Below are 16,405 nucleotides of genomic sequence, written 5' to 3' on the forward strand. Positions count from 1 at the left end.
GCCCTCGCAATAAATTACTATGTACAATGGGAATGCATTGGTTGCACCGCCATCGCCGTCCGCGTCCCAGCTGGTGGGACTGGCACCCGGGGAGTGGTACCCCGGGAAGGGGGCTGAGCTCTGGTGCAGGGCTGTTGTTCTTCTGGCTGGGATACGGGTGTGCAGGGCAGGTTGGAGCCCGGCCTGGGTTCTGCTGGCTCCAGGAGTTCCCCTCTGCGGGAGCTCAGCTGTTTTCTAAGCAGGCTCCACCACAGTAGGAAACCTTCTGGGGCTGTAGTGCTGCGCCTGCTGGGTTTGGAGTCTGCTGCTTTGGCTGTCCTCCACAGGAAGAGATGATGAAGATGGGGGGGGTGAGACAGCCCGGCGCTGGCACCAGAGAGTGAGGCAGAGGAGAGCTTTACTATGCATTAAGTGGAGGTTAAGGTGGAGCGGTCCTCTCCGGGGCTGCTGTCACTTGGCCCTTAGGTTTTGCAGCTCCAGATGGCAAAGGGGAATATGATGTACGACACCGACCAGGCGAGGAAGTAGATGGGAGCAACCGTTGTAGGTGAGAACAGGACAGCAGCGATGCCTGCAGGGGGTACCATCAGCGCTCAGGGCGGAGCGGTGCGCCCACACCTCCCTGGGTCGCTGCTCCAGGGGAGGGCTGAGCACCCTCTGCGAAAGCAGAATGCATTTTCCCACTGCTCCTTACCTCCGGCGTAGATCGCCTTCTTCCAGCTCTGTGACTCCAGCACCTTGTCGTGGGGGTAGAAGCCGCGGTCCACCATGAAGAGGGCCGTGGCGATGGCAGCAACGCGCAGCAGCGTGACGTGGCCGCCCGTCAGCAGGAAGGTGCTGGCCAGCAGCGAGGAGGCATAGGGGCACGGCAAGCCCCGGTAGGTGAAGGGGATCCCTGCAGGGTGCCACGCACTCAGCTCGGAGCCCAGCGGGGTGCCCAGCCCCATGAGCCCCGAGCCTTACCGCTGGAGAAGAAGCAGAGGCGGGCGAAGACGGCCAGCACGTAGGCGATGGCCAGCAGCCCATCCAGCACGCCGCGCGGCTGCAGCAGTAGTGCCGTGGCCAGCCCAAAGGATGTGAAGTCGGCGAAGTCATCCAGCTTGGCTCCTGCGGGAGGTGAGTGGGTGAGGGGCGGCCGGCGGCCGGCAACCCCGGCCCATCCCCGGCCCTCGGGCTCACCCAGCGCTGAGCAGGCGTTGAGCTGCCGGGCGACGGCTCCGTCGGCCAAATCGAGCAGGAAACCCAGCAGCAGCAGCCAGCAGGAGCAGTGGTACTGCCTGTGGGGGAGAGAGCTGTCAGCCCCGGGCCGCTTTCCCTGCCTGCCCCCTCGGTCTGTGTGTCCCCCACCTGTTGAGGCTGCAGAGGATGGACGAGAGCCCCACGATCAGGTTTGCCATGGAGAGAGCGTTGGCCGCATTTTTCCGGATGAACTCCAGCGCCTGCGCCCGCCCCGCTCGCCTGCTCAGGAACAGCTTCTTGGCGTACTGGAAGACACCTGTGGGGCACCAAGACGCCGGTCAGGGGCACAGGTTGGGGCCGGAAGCTGTTTAAGCGCCCGAGGTAGCAGGTCGGTGCTGGGGGCCGGGCCCCCTCTGTCCCCCTCCGGCTCTGGGAAGGGGACGGTGGAGGGTTGTGGGCAGGAGGGTTCGCGCAGCGCTTTCCCCCTCCTCCTCCTCCTGCTCCTGCACTGCTCCCCAGACCGGGTTGTGCAAGCCCCTGCCTCTGTCCGCCCGCGGGAGGCGAAGGAGAAAGTAAAACGCTTCCAAAATAACAAAAAATAACAACAAAAAAAAAAGAGAAAACCAAACAAACAAAGAAACAAAAAAAAGCCGAACCCAAGCTCAGAATAAAAGCCAACCCCAGTGTTAAGCTCTATTGATCTTATATACCTATAGGGCTACGCTTTAGAGAAAGTGTTTAGGGTCATGTCCTACTAGTGTGTTTTGCACCCTGCCTTTGCCGTGGTCCCAAAGCCAGGCAAGCTGGTGAGATCCTTCATCTGAAAGAAAACAGCACGTCAGAGCACAACAAGAGCCACAACCGCTCCCCCCCGCCGCCCCGGCATGGCCGGGTCCCCGCGCTCCCTCCTGCAGGAAGGAAATATTCCACATATTCCTCTTTTCTGAGCGGGGTGGGGGTGCTGCTGCCAATGACCTTTGGCCACCCCACCCCGGGCCACACTGCTGCGGTTTGGGGCCAGGCAGGTGTGTATGGAAAAACACCCTGAGGAGGCAGGCAGGGGGAGGTTCCTCACCCCTGGCCCCTTTTTTTCTGCAAGAAACAGCGTTTTGGGGGCACTCAGCCCTTGGGTCACACCATGCCCCTCCATGGGGCCGAGTGCTCTTAGAGTTTGGGCTCTCCCCGTGCTGTGGGGAGGGGAAAAATGGGTAAAAAGCGGCACTCTGGGGTCTGACCGAAGTGGCTGCAGGTCCGAAGTGGAGCAGTGCCCAGTGCACAGCACCGAGTTCTGCAGCATCACAATGCCGCACAGTGCCATACCCAGTCCTGGTGCTCCCAGCCCCAAAGGCACACATATATGTGTGGGGGAGGAGTGGGGTTCAGCCCCACTGCCAGCAGTGCTCTTTATTACTGTTTCTGGGGGAAAAAAGCCCTGGGTTTGTCTCTTTCCGCATTGTCCCCGTGTGTGTTAGGGTCACCTGCTCCGAGCAGGGAGTTCGGGGGCAGGTTAGCACGAAGGCGGAGCAGGCTCAGCTCTCACTTCTCTCCGTCCCCTGTCTGCAGTGCTGCAGTGCACCCAACCGTGCACAGAGCAGCTCTGCGCCGTCGCCCGAACAGCTGCACCCCCACCACCCCACCTCTGCAAGCCTCACCCCACCAGCGTCTCCCGGGAAACCCCCAAACACCCCAACCGGCCGTTTTCCAAAGGGAAGCCTTGCGCCGGGCCAGGGGACGTCGCGGCATCAAAGCAGAACTTACCGACCGGCGGTGACACCATCCACATGGCTGCGGCGTGGGGAAACTGAGGTAGCGGCCGAGCGGGCGCAGGGTGCACGGTGGCGACACCGCGTTATATAGGGACGGGCTTTGCCGGGAACGGGCTGAGTCACCCGTGGGGGTGGGTCCGGCCAGAGGACACGGGGGTTTTTGGAGGCGGCTGGCACCATGGCGAGGGAGGGGCCGCCCGGGGCTGCACGGCCGCGTGCCCGTGCCAGGCTCACAGTGTCCACGCCAGCCTCGCAGGAGCTGTGCCAGGCCCTGCAGCGCCTGTGCCAGGATCAAAGTTCCCAAGCCAGGCTCATGGTGTGCATACCAGCCCCACGCTGCCCTTGCCAGGCTCTCAGCGCCCATGCCAAGCGTGCAGCACCCATGCCAAGTTTGCACCACCCATGGCAGTCTCACAGCACCCATAACAGCCTCGCGCCAGCTGTGCCAGCCTTGCAGAACTTTGCACCACCCATAGCAGCCTCGCAGCACCCACATCAGCCGTGCAGCATTCATGCCAGGCTCACAGCACCCATTCCAGCTGCCCCCTGCCCAGCCCACCCACCTGTCCCAGCCTCGTACGGGCGGCACCGCTTGCACAAGGGTGTCACGAGCTGGGCTGGCCTCAGCAGCCAGAGCAAAGGGCCCCCCTGGGGAGCAAAGGTCCCCTGCACGATCACAGGGGCCCATAAAACCCTGCAGCCCCACGCCTGCAGTGGGACGTGATGGGGATTTTCCACTGGGCTCAGGGTGGCCCCGTCCCCGCAGGGATGTGGGGCTCCAATGGGATGGGGTGGGATGGGGGGGAGCGGGGGCCCCATGTGTGCCGGGCACCGTCAAAGGGCCCTTTGTTCCCGGTCACGCGCTGTGGATGGTGGTTGCGAGGATACGGCCGGGCCGGGAGGGCAGGAGGCGAGAGCCGGGCACGGAGCTGCTGCCACGGCCATGTGAACAGACCGGGACACTGAGAGGGGACCCCTCCCCATGGCATAGGAGCACCTCGGGGCGCCTGTTCCATAGGGCCCAGGTGTCGGGTGCACGTTCCTGTGGCACTTTCTGGGGCAACCACCCCCACGGCTTCAGGTGCCTTCGGGTAGAGGTTGGAGCCCATCACTGTGGCATCGGAGCACCTCGTGCCCACCCCCACGTTATCTGGACATCTCTGGGTGCCCACTCCCATGGCACCGCAGGACCGTGAGGGGACCCTTCCCACGATGCATGGCATTCTCATGTGCCCACCCCCGCGGTGCCGCCGCACTGCCTGTGCCCGCTGTGCCAGTGCCATCTGCTGGCAATGCGGCCGCTCTCACCTGGTGCGTGCCCAGCAGTGCACCATGTGTGCCCCCCCCACTCTCCCTCCAGCACATGGGACACGCAGTGCCAGCTCTGCAGGTTTATTTGCATGCTGTGACACAGGGAGGTCGCTGCTGCCCCTCTCAGCTGTTGTTCGCTATGGTCTGGGAGAGAGAAGTGGCTCAGGGGGAGCTCGGCAGCTTGGCACCCCGATATCAGAGCATCATGGCACCCTGGTACCCCAACACCTCAGCAGCCCAGCAGCCCTGGCACTGGGACACCCCTGTGTCTTGGCACACTGGTACCCCAACACCCTGACACCTTGACACCTTGGTACTCTGACAAACCAGTGTTCCAGCATTCTCACATCTCAGAACCCCAACACCTCAATATCCCAACTCCCCAGCATTCCAACACCCCAGCACCCCAGTGCCCTAGCACCCCAGCAGCCCACTCCCTCAGCAGCCCAACTCACCAGCATCCCAACGTGCCAACATTCCAATGTGCCAGCATCCCATCACACCAACACCCCAGCACCCCAGCCCCCTGGCACCCCGGTACCCCACTCCCTGCCTGTTCCACCATCCCCACACCCCAACACCCCACCATCCCAGCACACAGTGTCTACCTCAGCAATCCAGTCCTCAAAGGCAGAGACACGGGTGAAGACAGTGGGCTTCTTAGGAGTGTCACAGCCCAGTGCAGACACAAAGCTGGCGATGCCGTGCACCTCCCAGTGCCCATCCTCAGCCTGGCAGTTCAGGGGGCCGCCTGAGTCGCCCTGGGGACAGGATGGGGGTCAGGATGGTTTGGGGTGCTCCAACCCCCTTGTGGCGGTTGTGTGCAGCACAGCACTCACATTGCAGCCAGCCTGCTCAGCACCACCAGCACAGATCATCGTGGTGCGGATGGAAAGACTGCCCCACCAGTCAGGCTGTGTGCACTGCTCGTGGTCCACCACGGGCATCAGAGCATCCTGAAGTTTGTCTGGCAATGGTCCTCCCGCTGGCAATAGGGACTGCGTTAGGGACCTTGGTGGACAACACTGTACCCAGCATCCTGCTCACCAGCCTCAGCCATCCCACATCTATTCCATGTCTATCTGTGCCCACTCATCCATCCATCCATCCATCCATCCATCCATCCATCCATCCATCCCATGTCCATTGCATATTCATCCCACACAGAATCACAGAATTGCAGGGGTTGGAAGGGACCTCAAGAGATCGAGTCCAACCCTCCTGCTAAAGCAGGTTCCCTACAATAGGTGGCACAGGTTGGCATCCAGACGGGTCTTGAATATCTCCATAGGAGACTCCACAACCTCTCTAGGTAACCTGTTCCAGTGGTCCGTCACCCTTACCATAAAGGTACCATATAAATACGCAACCATCCTTCCTTCCTTCCTTCCTTCCATCCATCCATCCATCCCACATCCCTCCATCCCGAATCCATCCATCCATCCTTTCCCCTCCCAAACCAGCCTCCCACTGTTCCCTCCACGCCCCATCCCCTCCCCTCTCCCTCCGCCCCTCCCCCCGTCCCGGCACGCACTGCTCAGCCGCCCCCATCCGCTCAGGTAGCAGGGGTATCCGTTGGGCAGCACGGTGCCTGCAGGCGGCAGCCTCCCCGTCTGCACGTGGTTGTTGAGCACGGCGTTGCTGCGCAGCTTCAGCAGGGCGATGTCATTGCTGCGTGCAGGGACACGTGTCGGGAGGGTGAGGTCCCCCGCTGGGGACAGCAGCCCCGCGCCGCGGGGCCCCACTCACCCACAGGCCACGCAGTAGCTTCTCCACTTGGGGTGCACGAAGATGTCATCAGCGGTGACGGGGATGCGCTGCTCAGGGCCTTCGGTGGAGCTCATGTCGTACTCGCCCAGCACCACCTCGTAGGTGAGCGTGGAGCTGCCGAGGGGACAGCGCGCCCACTGATGCATGGGGCTGCCCATCCCGCCCCATAACAACCTCTGTGCACCCTCAGCCCCTCAGCGCTGCACCCCACCCCCCCCTGCGCCCCACCCTGCGGCGCACGGCTCACGAGATGCAGTGTGCGGCCGTCATCACCCAGTTGGGTGTGATGAGGGTTCCCCCGCAGGTGTGCCGGAAGGTTCCATCGCGTTCATACTGCAGTGAGATCTGCAAGGCCGTGGGGTCAGCGTGGTGCCCCCATCCCTGACCCCTAAACAACCCTAACCCAAACCCTAACGATAGCCCTAGGCCTGACTCTAACCATAACCCCAACCCGAAGCAGAACTATGCAGTGATAACCCCAACCATAACTGTAGGCCTAATTCTGAGCCTAGTCCTCACCATAACCCCAACCCCAACCCTGACACTAACCCTAACCCTAATCCTAACCCAACACCAGCCCCAACTCGAACAGTAACCCTAAGCCCAACCCCAACCCCAACCCCAGCTCCAACCCTGACACTAACCCCAACACTAATCCCAACAACTACCCCAATGCTAAGCCCAACCTTAACCCTAACCCTAATCCTAAACCTAACCCCAACCCCAACCCATCCCCCCACACCGCTCACCTGCCATGGCCAGTTGTATGGCAGCGCATCCTGCCCGTTCACCACGCGTGAGCTGTCCGGCAGCACGGCAGCACGGCAGCCTGCACAAAGGGCGATTGTCAACGGGGGGGGGGGCACCCGGACCCCAAAGTGGAGACGACAGCGGTTCTGGGGGCAGCTTACCTCCGGCCAGCAGCAGCACGGGGATGAGGAGCACCAGCATCGTGCTCAGGGCTCGGCCAGGTGGCACGGGGTGCCTGCCGGCCTTAAATCCCCCCCTTATCGGGACCCTCCCCGGCCCAAGGCCGCCCCTGGGAGCGGGCAGCCGGTGCCCAGCTGGGTGGTGTGGGGTGGCCCTATGGGGTCGGGGCTGCGAGCTGTCCCTGTGGGCACAGTGCTGGAAGGGGCGGGGGGGCGGGGATGGTGTGCCAGCACCCCGTGGGGGGCACAGCGGGGTGCTACCCCATGGGAGCCGTGCAGGTGTGGGGCCGGGGTTAACCATTAACGCCCAGCCTTGGGGGGGGGCATGCACGGATGTGGGGGCCGTCACCGCCCCCACGCAGTCCCTGCACAGCCTCTTCCTGCACCCCCATGGCCCCATCTATCCAATGTGCTGCCCCACAGCCCCCATAGCTGCCCCCTCTGAGCACCAGCAGTGCTCCCCCCCGTGCTCTTGTCACCCCCACACCCTCATAGCCCCCCATGTCCCCTACCGTCCCTACGTCCCTTGCACACCCACAGCTCTAAGCAGAGCTCTATGCAGTGCTCCTGTGCCCCCCTCGGTACCCCACATAGAGGAGCTGTGGGTCGATAGGTTGTGGGGGTGACAAGAGCGGGGGGGGGTGGGGGGCACACCTATGGGTGCTGCAGGGCAGTGCATAGGGGAGATGGGGCGGCAGGGTTGCATGAAGGGGCAGCATCTGCGACGGCCCCACTGCGCCCCACAGCTCCGGGGCCGCCCTCCCGCCCCCCGGTGTCCTCATGGGCAGTTGCCCCAGCGGTGTCCCCTCGTTCCCCCCCCCCCCCACGCGCGGGGGTGGACCCCCACGCAGATCCGCGCGTGTCGGTGCCGCCGGGCGTCCCCACGCGGCCCCGCTCCCGGAGATGCCCCCATGTGACCCCGGCGCGCCGACCCCACGCTCCCACCCCGTGCCCCGTTTCCCCGTGGGCGCGTTTCCCGCCGGCCCCGCCCAGAGGCACAGCGCGGCGGGGCGGAGCGGGGCCGGGGCGCGGAGCGGGGCCGGAGCGGAGCGGGGCGATGGGGCGGCCGGTGCCCGCCGCGCTGCTGCTGCTCGCGGCGCTCGGAGTGAGTCGGGGGGCGGCACCGGGGGCGGGGGGGGGAAGGGAGAGGGGGGCGAGCACCGTCCCGTCCCGTAGTTGGGGTCCGGGGGGAGGGAGGGGATGGAGTCCCGCGTGGGCCGGGAGCGGCGCGGTCCCGGGGAGGAGGTGGGGTCCCCGCTGGGGTCCCGTCCCGTTTAGGAACGGGGGTCTGGCGTCTCCCCCACGTGACCCTCCGCGGGTGGCGGTGGGGTGGGGGGTGTCTCGCTGTTTTTGGGGCGCTGCCCCCCCCACCCCCCACACTCTCTTAAGTCGCACCCACTCTATATTTACCGGGTGACGGCGGAATGCAAAAATAGCGCTCCCGAAATACGCCCGGCGGGCTCTGTGGGGGGGTCCCGTCGGGTGGGGGGGGCACAAAGGCGCTGTGGGTCGCCCGCCACCCCCCCCACCCCGTGTCTGTGCGTGCTGGGGGGGAGGTGTGGGGCTGGGACGGTGCCCGGGGCGGCGGAGAACAGAGCGCCTTTCTGCTCGGGGCCATGCTGGCACGGCCCCCCCCGCGTGGGGATGGGGGGGGCACACGGGGGGGTTCGCTCATATGGCCAAAGAAGGCCCGGCCGGGCCGCGCGGGCGCGGGGGGGCCCGAATCGGGATAAATTAGGCAATGCCGAGCGGGGAGGAATGCACCCCCCCCTTTCCCCCCCCCCCCGACGCCGTTACCCCCCCACAGTGTCCCCGGCCGAGCGCTCCCACCCGCAGCTGTTTCGCCCCCATATCGCTGGGGGGGCGGCGGGGGGGGTCACGCAGCTGTTGGTCCCCCCAGGGGCGTCCCGTCCAGCTGTGCACTGCCCCCCCCCTCGGCCCTCGGGAGGAAGCGGTGCGGGGAGGGACAGAGGGGGGAACACCAGCTCTTGGCCTTGGGGAAACAATGGGGCCGGGGGGGGGGCGGCTATTAATAACCCCCCCCCCCCCCCCCCCGGTTATTATTCCCGGCCCCTCCAGGCTGGGCCTTCCTGTGCTGCGTCACCCCCGCTTCCTCCTCTTCCTCGCCACGCAGGGGGGGCCAGGCTGAGGGGGTAGTGGGGGGGGGGACCCTCCCCCCCCTTTGGGGCGTCGAGCGGAGCCGCACGTGGCGCCGGCGGACGTGACAGCGGGGTGGTGCTTCCTCCTCTTCCTCTTCCTCCTCTCCTGCTCCCCCAGGCCCGGCCGCGGCTCCGGGCGGGATTGTGGGATGGCAGATGGAAAATGTGAGCGGCGGTGTCCGGCCGGGCGGGAGCCCGGACCCGCTTCCGGAAACCCGAGAGGGGACACGGCCCTCCCGACCCCCCCCCCCCCCCCCCCGCGCCCTGCTGGCGTCTGTCCCCACCGCCCGGCAGCTGGGGGGGGGGGGCAGCTCCCACCTATGGGGGCACAGTGCACTGTGCCCCGACGCAGTGCGTGCGCGGGGAGCTGCAGCAGAGCACCCGCAGCTCAGTTCATGCATGGGCACACGGACGGGAGCAGCCCTCCAACCTGGTGCGTGCAGGCAAAGCCTCATGCCTCAGTTTCCCCGGCTGCACCCCCCACCCCCCCCCCCACAGGTTATTTTGGGGTGCCGCCGTCTGGGCCACATGGGGGCGGGGGGGGGCATACACATCCATTGTGTGGGTAAATCCCACCCCCCCGGGCCCCGCGCAGTGCCCGCTTAATCCACCCGCTGTTGTTTGCACAGCAAAGTGCTGCCCCGACGGATTCCTCCCGGGCACTGTGTGTGTGTGAGGGGGGGGGCTCGCTGCCCCGCTGGCTCTGCTGGGTGCACACACACACACACACACACACACACACACACACACACACACACACACACACACACACACGCGTGTGCGTGGGGTTGTGCCCGCTTGGTGTCGGATGCAGCGGTGCCGGCACAGATGCAGTGTGTGCAGCCCCGCGGTGCCGGGTGCAGGAATGCGGTGGTGGGCGGCGATGAGCTCATCCCCCCCCACCCCTTCCCACCCCCCCCCCATCACCCGCCGTGACCGCAGCGCACAGCTATGCAGCCTGGCCCGGCCGGCAGCGGGGGGAGCACGGTGATGGGGGAGCACGGTGATGGGGGAGCACGGTGATGGGGGAGCACGGTGATAGGGGGAGCACGGTGATGGGGGGGTAGCATGGTGACGTGGCTCAGTGCTGACGGCCGTGCCCCCCCAGGTGTGCCACGGCGCGCGGGGCCCGGCTGAGAGCTCCTTCCCCGAGGACACGGTGTCCGACCATGTGGGTGGCACGTGGCGCCGGCGCTACTACGCGCAGCTCTCCGACGATGAGGACCTGCTGGCGGATGAGGCGTCCGCGGGTAACGCTGGGTGGGGGGGGGGGGGGCACGGGGCTGTGCGTCCCCCAGGCGCTGAGCGCGGCCCTTTTTGCAGATGGCAGCGGGGAGATCGGCAGCGGGGACCTGGCGCAAGTGGCCGAGGGAGCCCCGGTGCCCGGTGTGCAGCTGGCACCCACCGGTAAGGGGACTCTGCTGGGTGACACCGCCGCGTGACACCGCCATGCTGCGCCACGCTCACGCTCTGTTTTCCATCCTCTCCGCTTTCCTTCCTCCTCTCCTCCTCTTCCTCTTCCCCTCGGCCGCAGCAGCCGTGCCCCCCCCGGCGGGCATGGTGGTGGCTGAGCCCGAGGATGACCCCCCACTCAGTAAGTGTCGCTTTGGGGCTCTTATTCTTTCTCGTGGCAGTGTTGGGGCTGGTTGCCATGAGGGGGTGTTTTTTGGGATGCTGACCCCCACCCCACGTTCCCCCTGTAGTTTATTTCCGGGCACTGGTGAACTTCACCCGCAGCATTGACTTCAGCCCCAGCCTGGAGGACCCCAACTCGGCGGAGTTTCGTGAGGTGTCCGAGGCCGTAGTGGACACGGTGAGGGGCTGGGGGGCTTTGGGGTTGGGGGGCACCTGGAGGGGGGCATGATGTGACCCTGCATCTCTCCCCTTAACAGCTGGAGTCAGAGTACTACAAGATCCCTGGGGAGCAGATGGTCAGCGTAGTGTTCATCAAGTGAGTGGGGGCATAGGGGGAGCTTGAGGGAGGGGGGGGTTGGGTTTTATGGGCATATTTGGGGTGCAGAGGAGGTTTGTGGGTGCGGGGCAGTCTGGGGAGCAGGATGCTTGGGGAGTGTGGGGGAGGTTTGGGGCGCTGGGGCAGTTGGAGGATGGATGGGAAGGTTTGGGGTGCAGAGAAGAACTGGGGGTGATAGGTAATCTGGGTGCAAGGGATGTTAGGGGAGATGGGAAAATTGGGGGTGATGAAGGGGTTTTGGGGTGCTGGGATGGTTGGAAATGATGGGGAGTTTTGGGGCACGGGGAGGACTGTGGGTATGGGTTGGTCAGGGGGTTGGGGTATTGAGGGGATGGGGTGGTTTGGGAGGGATGCAACGTTTCGGGGAGGTGTGGATTGCTGAGGGATGTGGGGGTGTAGGTGACACGGGGGGATTTGTTGGGGCCACGTGGGGCCGTGGTGCTGACCCTGTGACCGCAGGGAGCTGGAGGGCAGCGTGTTCGTGGAACTGGACGTGGGCTCAGAGGGCAATGGGGACGAGGAGCAGATCGGTGCTGTGCTGCGCAGCGTGGTGACCGCCGGCTCCATCGCCTCCTACATCACCTCACCCATCGGCTTCCAGTTCCGGCGCCTGGGGGCCGGTGAGTCGGGGGGGGAACCCCCATAACCGGAGGGCATAGCACACCAACACGCCTTGAGCCCCCCCCTTTGCCGTCGTCGCTCTGCGGCGTCTGCGTGTCGCCCAAATCTGGGGACCCTGTGCCCTGACTGCTTTCCCCCCGCAGTGACCCCACACCTGCGCCCCTGCACCCCCCTGGAGTTCCCGTGTGGCAGCGGCGAATGCATCTCCAGTGAATACCGCTGCGACCGCCGCCCCGACTGCCACGACGCGTCGGACGAGCAGGGCTGCGCCGAGCCCCCCCCCCCCCAGCACCGTGCCCCCCAGCACGGCACGCCCCGCTGCCACCACCCGGCCCCTGCTCACCGCCCCCCCCCGGCACCCGCCGCCCCCCACCGCCGCCCCACGGCTGCCGCCCCGCTGAGACCGCCTGCGCCGACGGGCGCTGCGTGCCACGCGATTACCTCTGCGATGGAGAGCGCGACTGCGCCGACGGCAGCGATGAGGAGGGCTGCGGTGAGTGCTTGGGGCGTGGGGATGGTGGCGGTGGTCCTGCGGCACTGACCCCCCCCCCGGCCCCACAGGCACCCCGTCTCCCTGCGAGCCCAACGAGTTCAAGTGCCGCAACGGGCACTGCGCACTGAAGCTGTGGCGATGCGATGGTGACAACGACTGCGGGGATGGCTCAGATGAGAGCGGCTGCCGTGAGTGTGGGGTGGGACGTGGGGCCGCGGGGCGTGGCGATGCCTGACAGCCCGTGACCCCACAGCCACCAAGGTGCCCGGCATGCCCTGCGGCCCCGACCAGTTCAGCTGCGTGGTCAGCGGTGCCTGCATCCCCGCCAGCTATCACTGCGATGAGGAGCCCGACTGCCCCGACCGCTCCGACGAGGTCGGCTGCAGTAAGTGGCACCTGGAGACGCCGTGGCACGGTGCCGGGATGGGGTGATGCCACATGGGGGGGTGACACGCGTTTCCCCCCCCCGCAGTGCCGCCGCAGGTGGTGACACCGCCGCAGGAGTCGGTGCGGGCGGTGCCGGGGCAGACGGTGAGCTTCACCTGCGCGGCCACCGGAGTGCCCACCCCCATCATCACCTGGCGCCTCAACTGGGGCAGCATCCCGGCCAGCCGCAGGTGGGCGGGGCTATGCCGAAGGGGGCGGGGTTTTGTCGGATTGGGGTGTGGTCTGTGTTGGGCGGGGCTTCTGCTGGGGGCGGGGCCGGGGTGGGCGGTGCACTGATCCTTCCCGCAGGGTTTCCATCGTGAGCGAGGGCGGGCAGGGCACGCTGACCATCCGGGACGTGAAGGAAGCCGATCAGGGCGCCTACACCTGCGAGGCCATCAACAGCCGTGGCATGGTCTTCGGCATCCCCGACAGCGTCCTCACCGTCACCCCGCGCCCTGGTGAGCGTCCCTGGATGCTGTCACCACCCCATGCAGTTCCATCCCTGAGCCCTCGGCCGCATCCCACCCTTTCCCGCAGGTCCCTGCCCTGAGGATCACTTCCAGGTGACGGGCACGTCCCGCTGCCTGCCCTGCTTCTGCTTCGGTGTCACCTCCTCCTGCCACGCCACCGCCCGCCACCGCCACCGCATTCAGCTGAGCTTCGATCGCCCCGATGACTTCAAGGGTGAGCGATGGGGATGGAGGGGCAGGGCACGGGGTTTGGGGGTGCGCGGGGCTGAGTCTCTCCCTGCAGGTGTCAATGTGACGGTGCCATCGGCCCCATCCGTACCGGCACTGTCGGCCACCCAGCTGCACGTGGACATGGCCACCGAGGAGTTCCAGCTCTTGGACCTGTCTCGACGCTTCCTGGCCCTCGACGCCTTCTGGGCCCTGCCAGCCCAATTCCTGGGTGACAAGGTGACCAGTGTGGGACAGCGGAGGGGCTGGGGGGCATCCCGTTGCCACCGCTGACCCCGTGCTTCTGCTGCCAGGTGGATGCCTACGGGGGAGTGCTGAGCTATGGTGTGCGCTATCGGCTGGGCCGCGGGCCCCCTGAGCCAGCTCCACGCCCTGACGTGCTGCTGCGGGGCCACGGCCGCCAGCTCCAGGCACGCACCATGGCCACCCAGCCTGATGTCCTCAACCGCCGCCGCATCCCCTTCACTGAGGTGGGTGAGATGGGGATAGGTGCCAACCGGCACCAGTGGTGGCAGATGGCACTCCTTGGTGACGTCGGTGTCACCATCCCTGGCAGGACAACTGGGAGGATGAGACGGGCACACCAGTGAGCCGGGAGCTGCTGCTGATGGTGCTGCAGAGGCTGGAGGGCATCTTGGTGCGGGCGGTGTACGACGGGCGCATGGCCAGTGTGGGGCTCAGCGATGTGGCCATGGATGTCACCGGCCCCAGGGACACTGGCTTGGAACCCGCTGGGGACGTTGAGGAGTGCAGGTGATGGGCAGTGGCAAAGCAGTGCTCCCACAGGTGTAGTGCCACCACTGTGGTGCCACTGTCACACCGCTGTGTCCCCAGGTGCCCTGTGGGCTACACAGGGCTGTCGTGCCAGCGGTGTGCCACCAACTTCGAGCGGGTGCTGCAGGGCCCCTATCTGGGGACGTGCTCTGGCTGCAGCTGCCATGGCCACTCCAGCACCTGCGACCAGGTCTATGGGCACTGCCTGGTGAGGATGGGGACGTGGGGGCAGTGGCTTGGCTATGGGATGGTGCTGCTAAGCCCTGTGCTGCTCCCCAGAACTGCCAGCACAACACTGAGGGTCCCCAGTGCGAGAAGTGCAAGCCCGGCTTCTTTGGTGATGCCACGCAGGGCACGGCCACCGCTTGCCGCCCCTGCCCCTGCCCCTACACCGAGCCGGCCCGCAGGTGGGTGCTGCCCTACAGGGGGCCCAGTGCCACATCCTGGCCCCATGTCACCATCCCCACGTCACCATCCTCTCACTGCAGGTTCTCTGAGTCGTGCTTCTTGGACACGGATGGCCAGGCCACCTGTGATGCCTGTGCTCCTGGCTACGCCGGTCGTCGCTGTGAGAGGTGTGTGTGCAGTGTGGGAGCAGAGCACCACATGGGAGCAAGTGCACCCCGGCTTCCTCCCACCACCCCATGTCCCCCACAGGTGTGCCCCGGGCTATGAGGGAGACCCCATCCAGCCTGGTGGCAAGTGCACCCGCATTGGTGAGTGTCCCCCCAGCCCCTCTGTCCCCTCTGTCTCTGCCCACCCTCACCCTCCTCTCACTGCAGGCCAGGAGCTTGTCAAGTGTGATGCACGTGGGGGCAAGGACGCGGTGGGTGGCACGTGCCGCTGCAAGGTGGGTGTCTGCCTGCCCCAGCCCCTCGGCACCCAACCCTGACCCCCATTGGACCCACTCCGTTTCCCCCCACACCCAATCCAGTCCCCTCAGCACCCTCTGTAGCACCCAGCTTCCCCATCCCCATGGCCACCAGTTTCCCAATGCCTGTCCCCCTCCCGCAGCCCAACGTGACGGGGCGACAGTGTGACGAGTGTGCCGTGGGGACGTTCCACCTGAGTGATGCCAACCCCGATGGCTGCCTCAAGTGCTTCTGCATGGGCGTCTCGCGGCAGTGTGCAAGCTCCTCCTGGAGCCGTGACCAGGTAGCCCGTGCTGTGCCACGGCGTGCCGTGCCGTGATGCTCTGTGCCACGCTGTGCTCCAGTGTGGGTGCCCCTGTCCTTGTCCTCCTGCGTCCACAGGTCCGTGTCACCTCCGAGGAGGTGGCACCGCTGCACCTGGCCAACCTGGCGGGCACGAGGACAGCGATCAAGGGCTCACGCTTCGCCGCCCCGGGAGAGCTCATCTTCTCAGACTTCCACACGCTGCCTCGTGACATCTACTTCTGGGTGCTGCCCACATCCTTCACCGGAGATAAGGTGCTGCAGCAGGGACAGGGGGACTGCGGGGTGCCCCCCGAACCCGGCTGAGCCCCGTCCCTGTGCAGGTGACATCGTATGGGGGTGAGCTGAAGTACACAGTGACACACCGTGCTCCGGCAGGCGCCCAGCTGCTGCAGCAGCAGCCCGACGTCCTGCTGCAGGGCAACGGCATCTCCCTCAAGTACTTCTCCGATGCCAGCCCTGCGCCCAGTGTCCCCACCACCATCACCGTGCCCTTCCGTGAGGTGAGAGCCGATGTCCTCCTGGGGTGGGTGTGGGGGCTCCGGGGGCATGTGGGTCACCGCGGGGCTGTGCCGGCAGCACGCCTGGCGCAGGGCGGATGGGCGCGATGCCACCCGGGAGCACCTCCTGATGGCCCTGGCCGACATCGACGTCCTTATGATCCGTGCATCCTACTCAGATCAGCCAACAGAGAGCAGGTAGCGGGGCAGGTGACACTGCCTGGGGATGGGGGATGTGCAGGAAGGGTGGTGGGCACATCCTGTCTCACCCTACAGGCTCACCGATGTCCGTCTGGACGTGGCTGTGCCCCATGCCACTGGCCGGCCACCGGCATTGGAGGTGGAAGACTGCACCTGCCCCCCTGGTTACCGTGGCCCCTCGTGCCAGGTGAGCCCCCCCACCGTCCCCGCGGCCCTGGGGACGCAGCTGGTGGCCCACACCTGTCCCTGTCCCCGCAGGACTGCGACGTGGGCTACTCACGCAGCACCAGCGGGCTCTACCTGGGCACCTGTGAGCGCTGTCAGTGCCATGGGCACGCCACTGAGTGCCACCCCGAGACCGGCGAGTGCCAGGTGAGCGCAGTGCTCTTGTGGGGATGGTGTGGTGGACAGGGCAGGGACCCTTCCCT

At 66.2% G+C, this 16,405-nt stretch overlaps 3 protein-coding genes across 4 annotated transcripts in view; 1 reads left to right on the forward strand and 2 right to left on the reverse strand.

Moving 5' to 3' along the window:
• Positions 1–2: 2 nt before the first annotated feature.
• Positions 3–2,989, reverse strand: TMEM269 (transmembrane protein 269). Of its 2 annotated transcripts, XM_065738222.1 has the most exons (7): positions 2,938–2,962; positions 1,955–1,999; positions 1,348–1,495; positions 1,180–1,277; positions 964–1,107; positions 695–895; positions 3–571 (listed from the first exon to the last, which is right to left on the reverse strand). In XM_065738222.1, the coding sequence occupies exons 1-7, from the start codon at positions 2,960–2,962 to the stop codon at positions 462–464; spliced, it is 771 nt and encodes a 256-aa protein (XP_065594294.1). In that variant the 3' UTR covers positions 3–461. The 2 variants fall into 2 exon arrangements, with proteins under 2 accessions (XP_065594294.1, XP_065594293.1); XM_065738221.1 differs by lacking the exon at positions 1,955–1,999 and having other exon boundaries at positions 2,938–2,989.
• Positions 2,990–4,329: 1,340 nt separating this feature from the next.
• CELA3B (chymotrypsin like elastase 3B) lies at positions 4,330–7,008 on the reverse strand. The gene is made up of 8 exons (XM_065738253.1): positions 6,938–7,008; positions 6,776–6,855; positions 6,274–6,371; positions 6,006–6,140; positions 5,791–5,927; positions 5,096–5,241; positions 4,865–5,017; positions 4,330–4,400 (listed from the first exon to the last, which is right to left on the reverse strand). The coding sequence occupies exons 1-8, from the start codon at positions 6,975–6,977 to the stop codon at positions 4,380–4,382; spliced, it is 810 nt and encodes a 269-aa protein (XP_065594325.1). The 5' UTR covers positions 6,978–7,008; the 3' UTR covers positions 4,330–4,379.
• A 982-nt stretch (positions 7,009–7,990) lies between these two features.
• The window catches only part of HSPG2 (heparan sulfate proteoglycan 2), a 28,942-nt gene continuing 20,527 nt past the window's right edge, over positions 7,991–16,405 (forward strand). Inside the window, 28 exon segments of the mRNA XM_065738246.1 lie at positions 7,991–8,060; positions 10,223–10,364; positions 10,438–10,521; positions 10,649–10,708; positions 10,818–10,927; positions 11,007–11,065; positions 11,546–11,706; positions 11,851–11,985; positions 11,988–12,200; positions 12,269–12,388; positions 12,454–12,585; positions 12,673–12,817; positions 12,936–13,087; positions 13,167–13,313; positions 13,383–13,546; positions 13,621–13,797; positions 13,884–14,080; positions 14,162–14,309; positions 14,381–14,508; positions 14,590–14,676; positions 14,759–14,817; positions 14,884–14,951; positions 15,116–15,256; positions 15,355–15,531; positions 15,600–15,779; positions 15,856–15,974; positions 16,053–16,164; positions 16,236–16,349. Of these exon segments, the coding sequence (XP_065594318.1) occupies positions 8,013–8,060; positions 10,223–10,364; positions 10,438–10,521; positions 10,649–10,708; positions 10,818–10,927; positions 11,007–11,065; positions 11,546–11,706; positions 11,851–11,985; positions 11,988–12,200; positions 12,269–12,388; positions 12,454–12,585; positions 12,673–12,817; positions 12,936–13,087; positions 13,167–13,313; positions 13,383–13,546; positions 13,621–13,797; positions 13,884–14,080; positions 14,162–14,309; positions 14,381–14,508; positions 14,590–14,676; positions 14,759–14,817; positions 14,884–14,951; positions 15,116–15,256; positions 15,355–15,531; positions 15,600–15,779; positions 15,856–15,974; positions 16,053–16,164; positions 16,236–16,349 (3,579 nt within the window). The 5' untranslated portion in view covers positions 7,991–8,012.

Source organism: Cyrtonyx montezumae, unplaced genomic scaffold (assembly GCF_038088225.1).
Source record: "Cyrtonyx montezumae isolate F1298 unplaced genomic scaffold, pur_monq_1.0 scaffold_21, whole genome shotgun sequence".
Lineage (NCBI taxonomy): Eukaryota > Metazoa > Chordata > Aves > Galliformes > Odontophoridae > Cyrtonyx > Cyrtonyx montezumae.

Bases quoted from the DNA above. Each gene is read 5' to 3' on its own strand.
- TMEM269 (XM_065738222.1), bottom strand. From the start codon at position 2,962: ATGTGGATGGTGTCACCGCCGGTCG. The intron at 1,108-1,179 runs GTGAGCCCGAGG...CACCTCCCGCAG, and splicing joins CAACGCCTGCTCAGCGCTGG to GAGCCAAGCTGGATGACTTC. The intron at 896-963 runs GTAAGGCTCGGG...GGCACCCTGCAG, and splicing joins CCTCTGCTTCTTCTCCAGCG to GGATCCCCTTCACCTACCGG.
- CELA3B (XM_065738253.1), bottom strand. From the start codon at position 6,977: ATGCTGGTGCTCCTCATCCCCGTGCTGCTGCTGGCCGGAG. The intron at 6,856-6,937 runs GTAAGCTGCCCC...CCCTTTGTGCAG, and splicing joins CGTGCTGCTGCTGGCCGGAG to GCTGCCGTGCTGCCGTGCTG. The intron at 5,018-5,095 runs GTGAGTGCTGTG...TCCTGTCCCCAG, and splicing joins CTGAGCAGGCTGGCTGCAAT to GGCGACTCAGGCGGCCCCCT.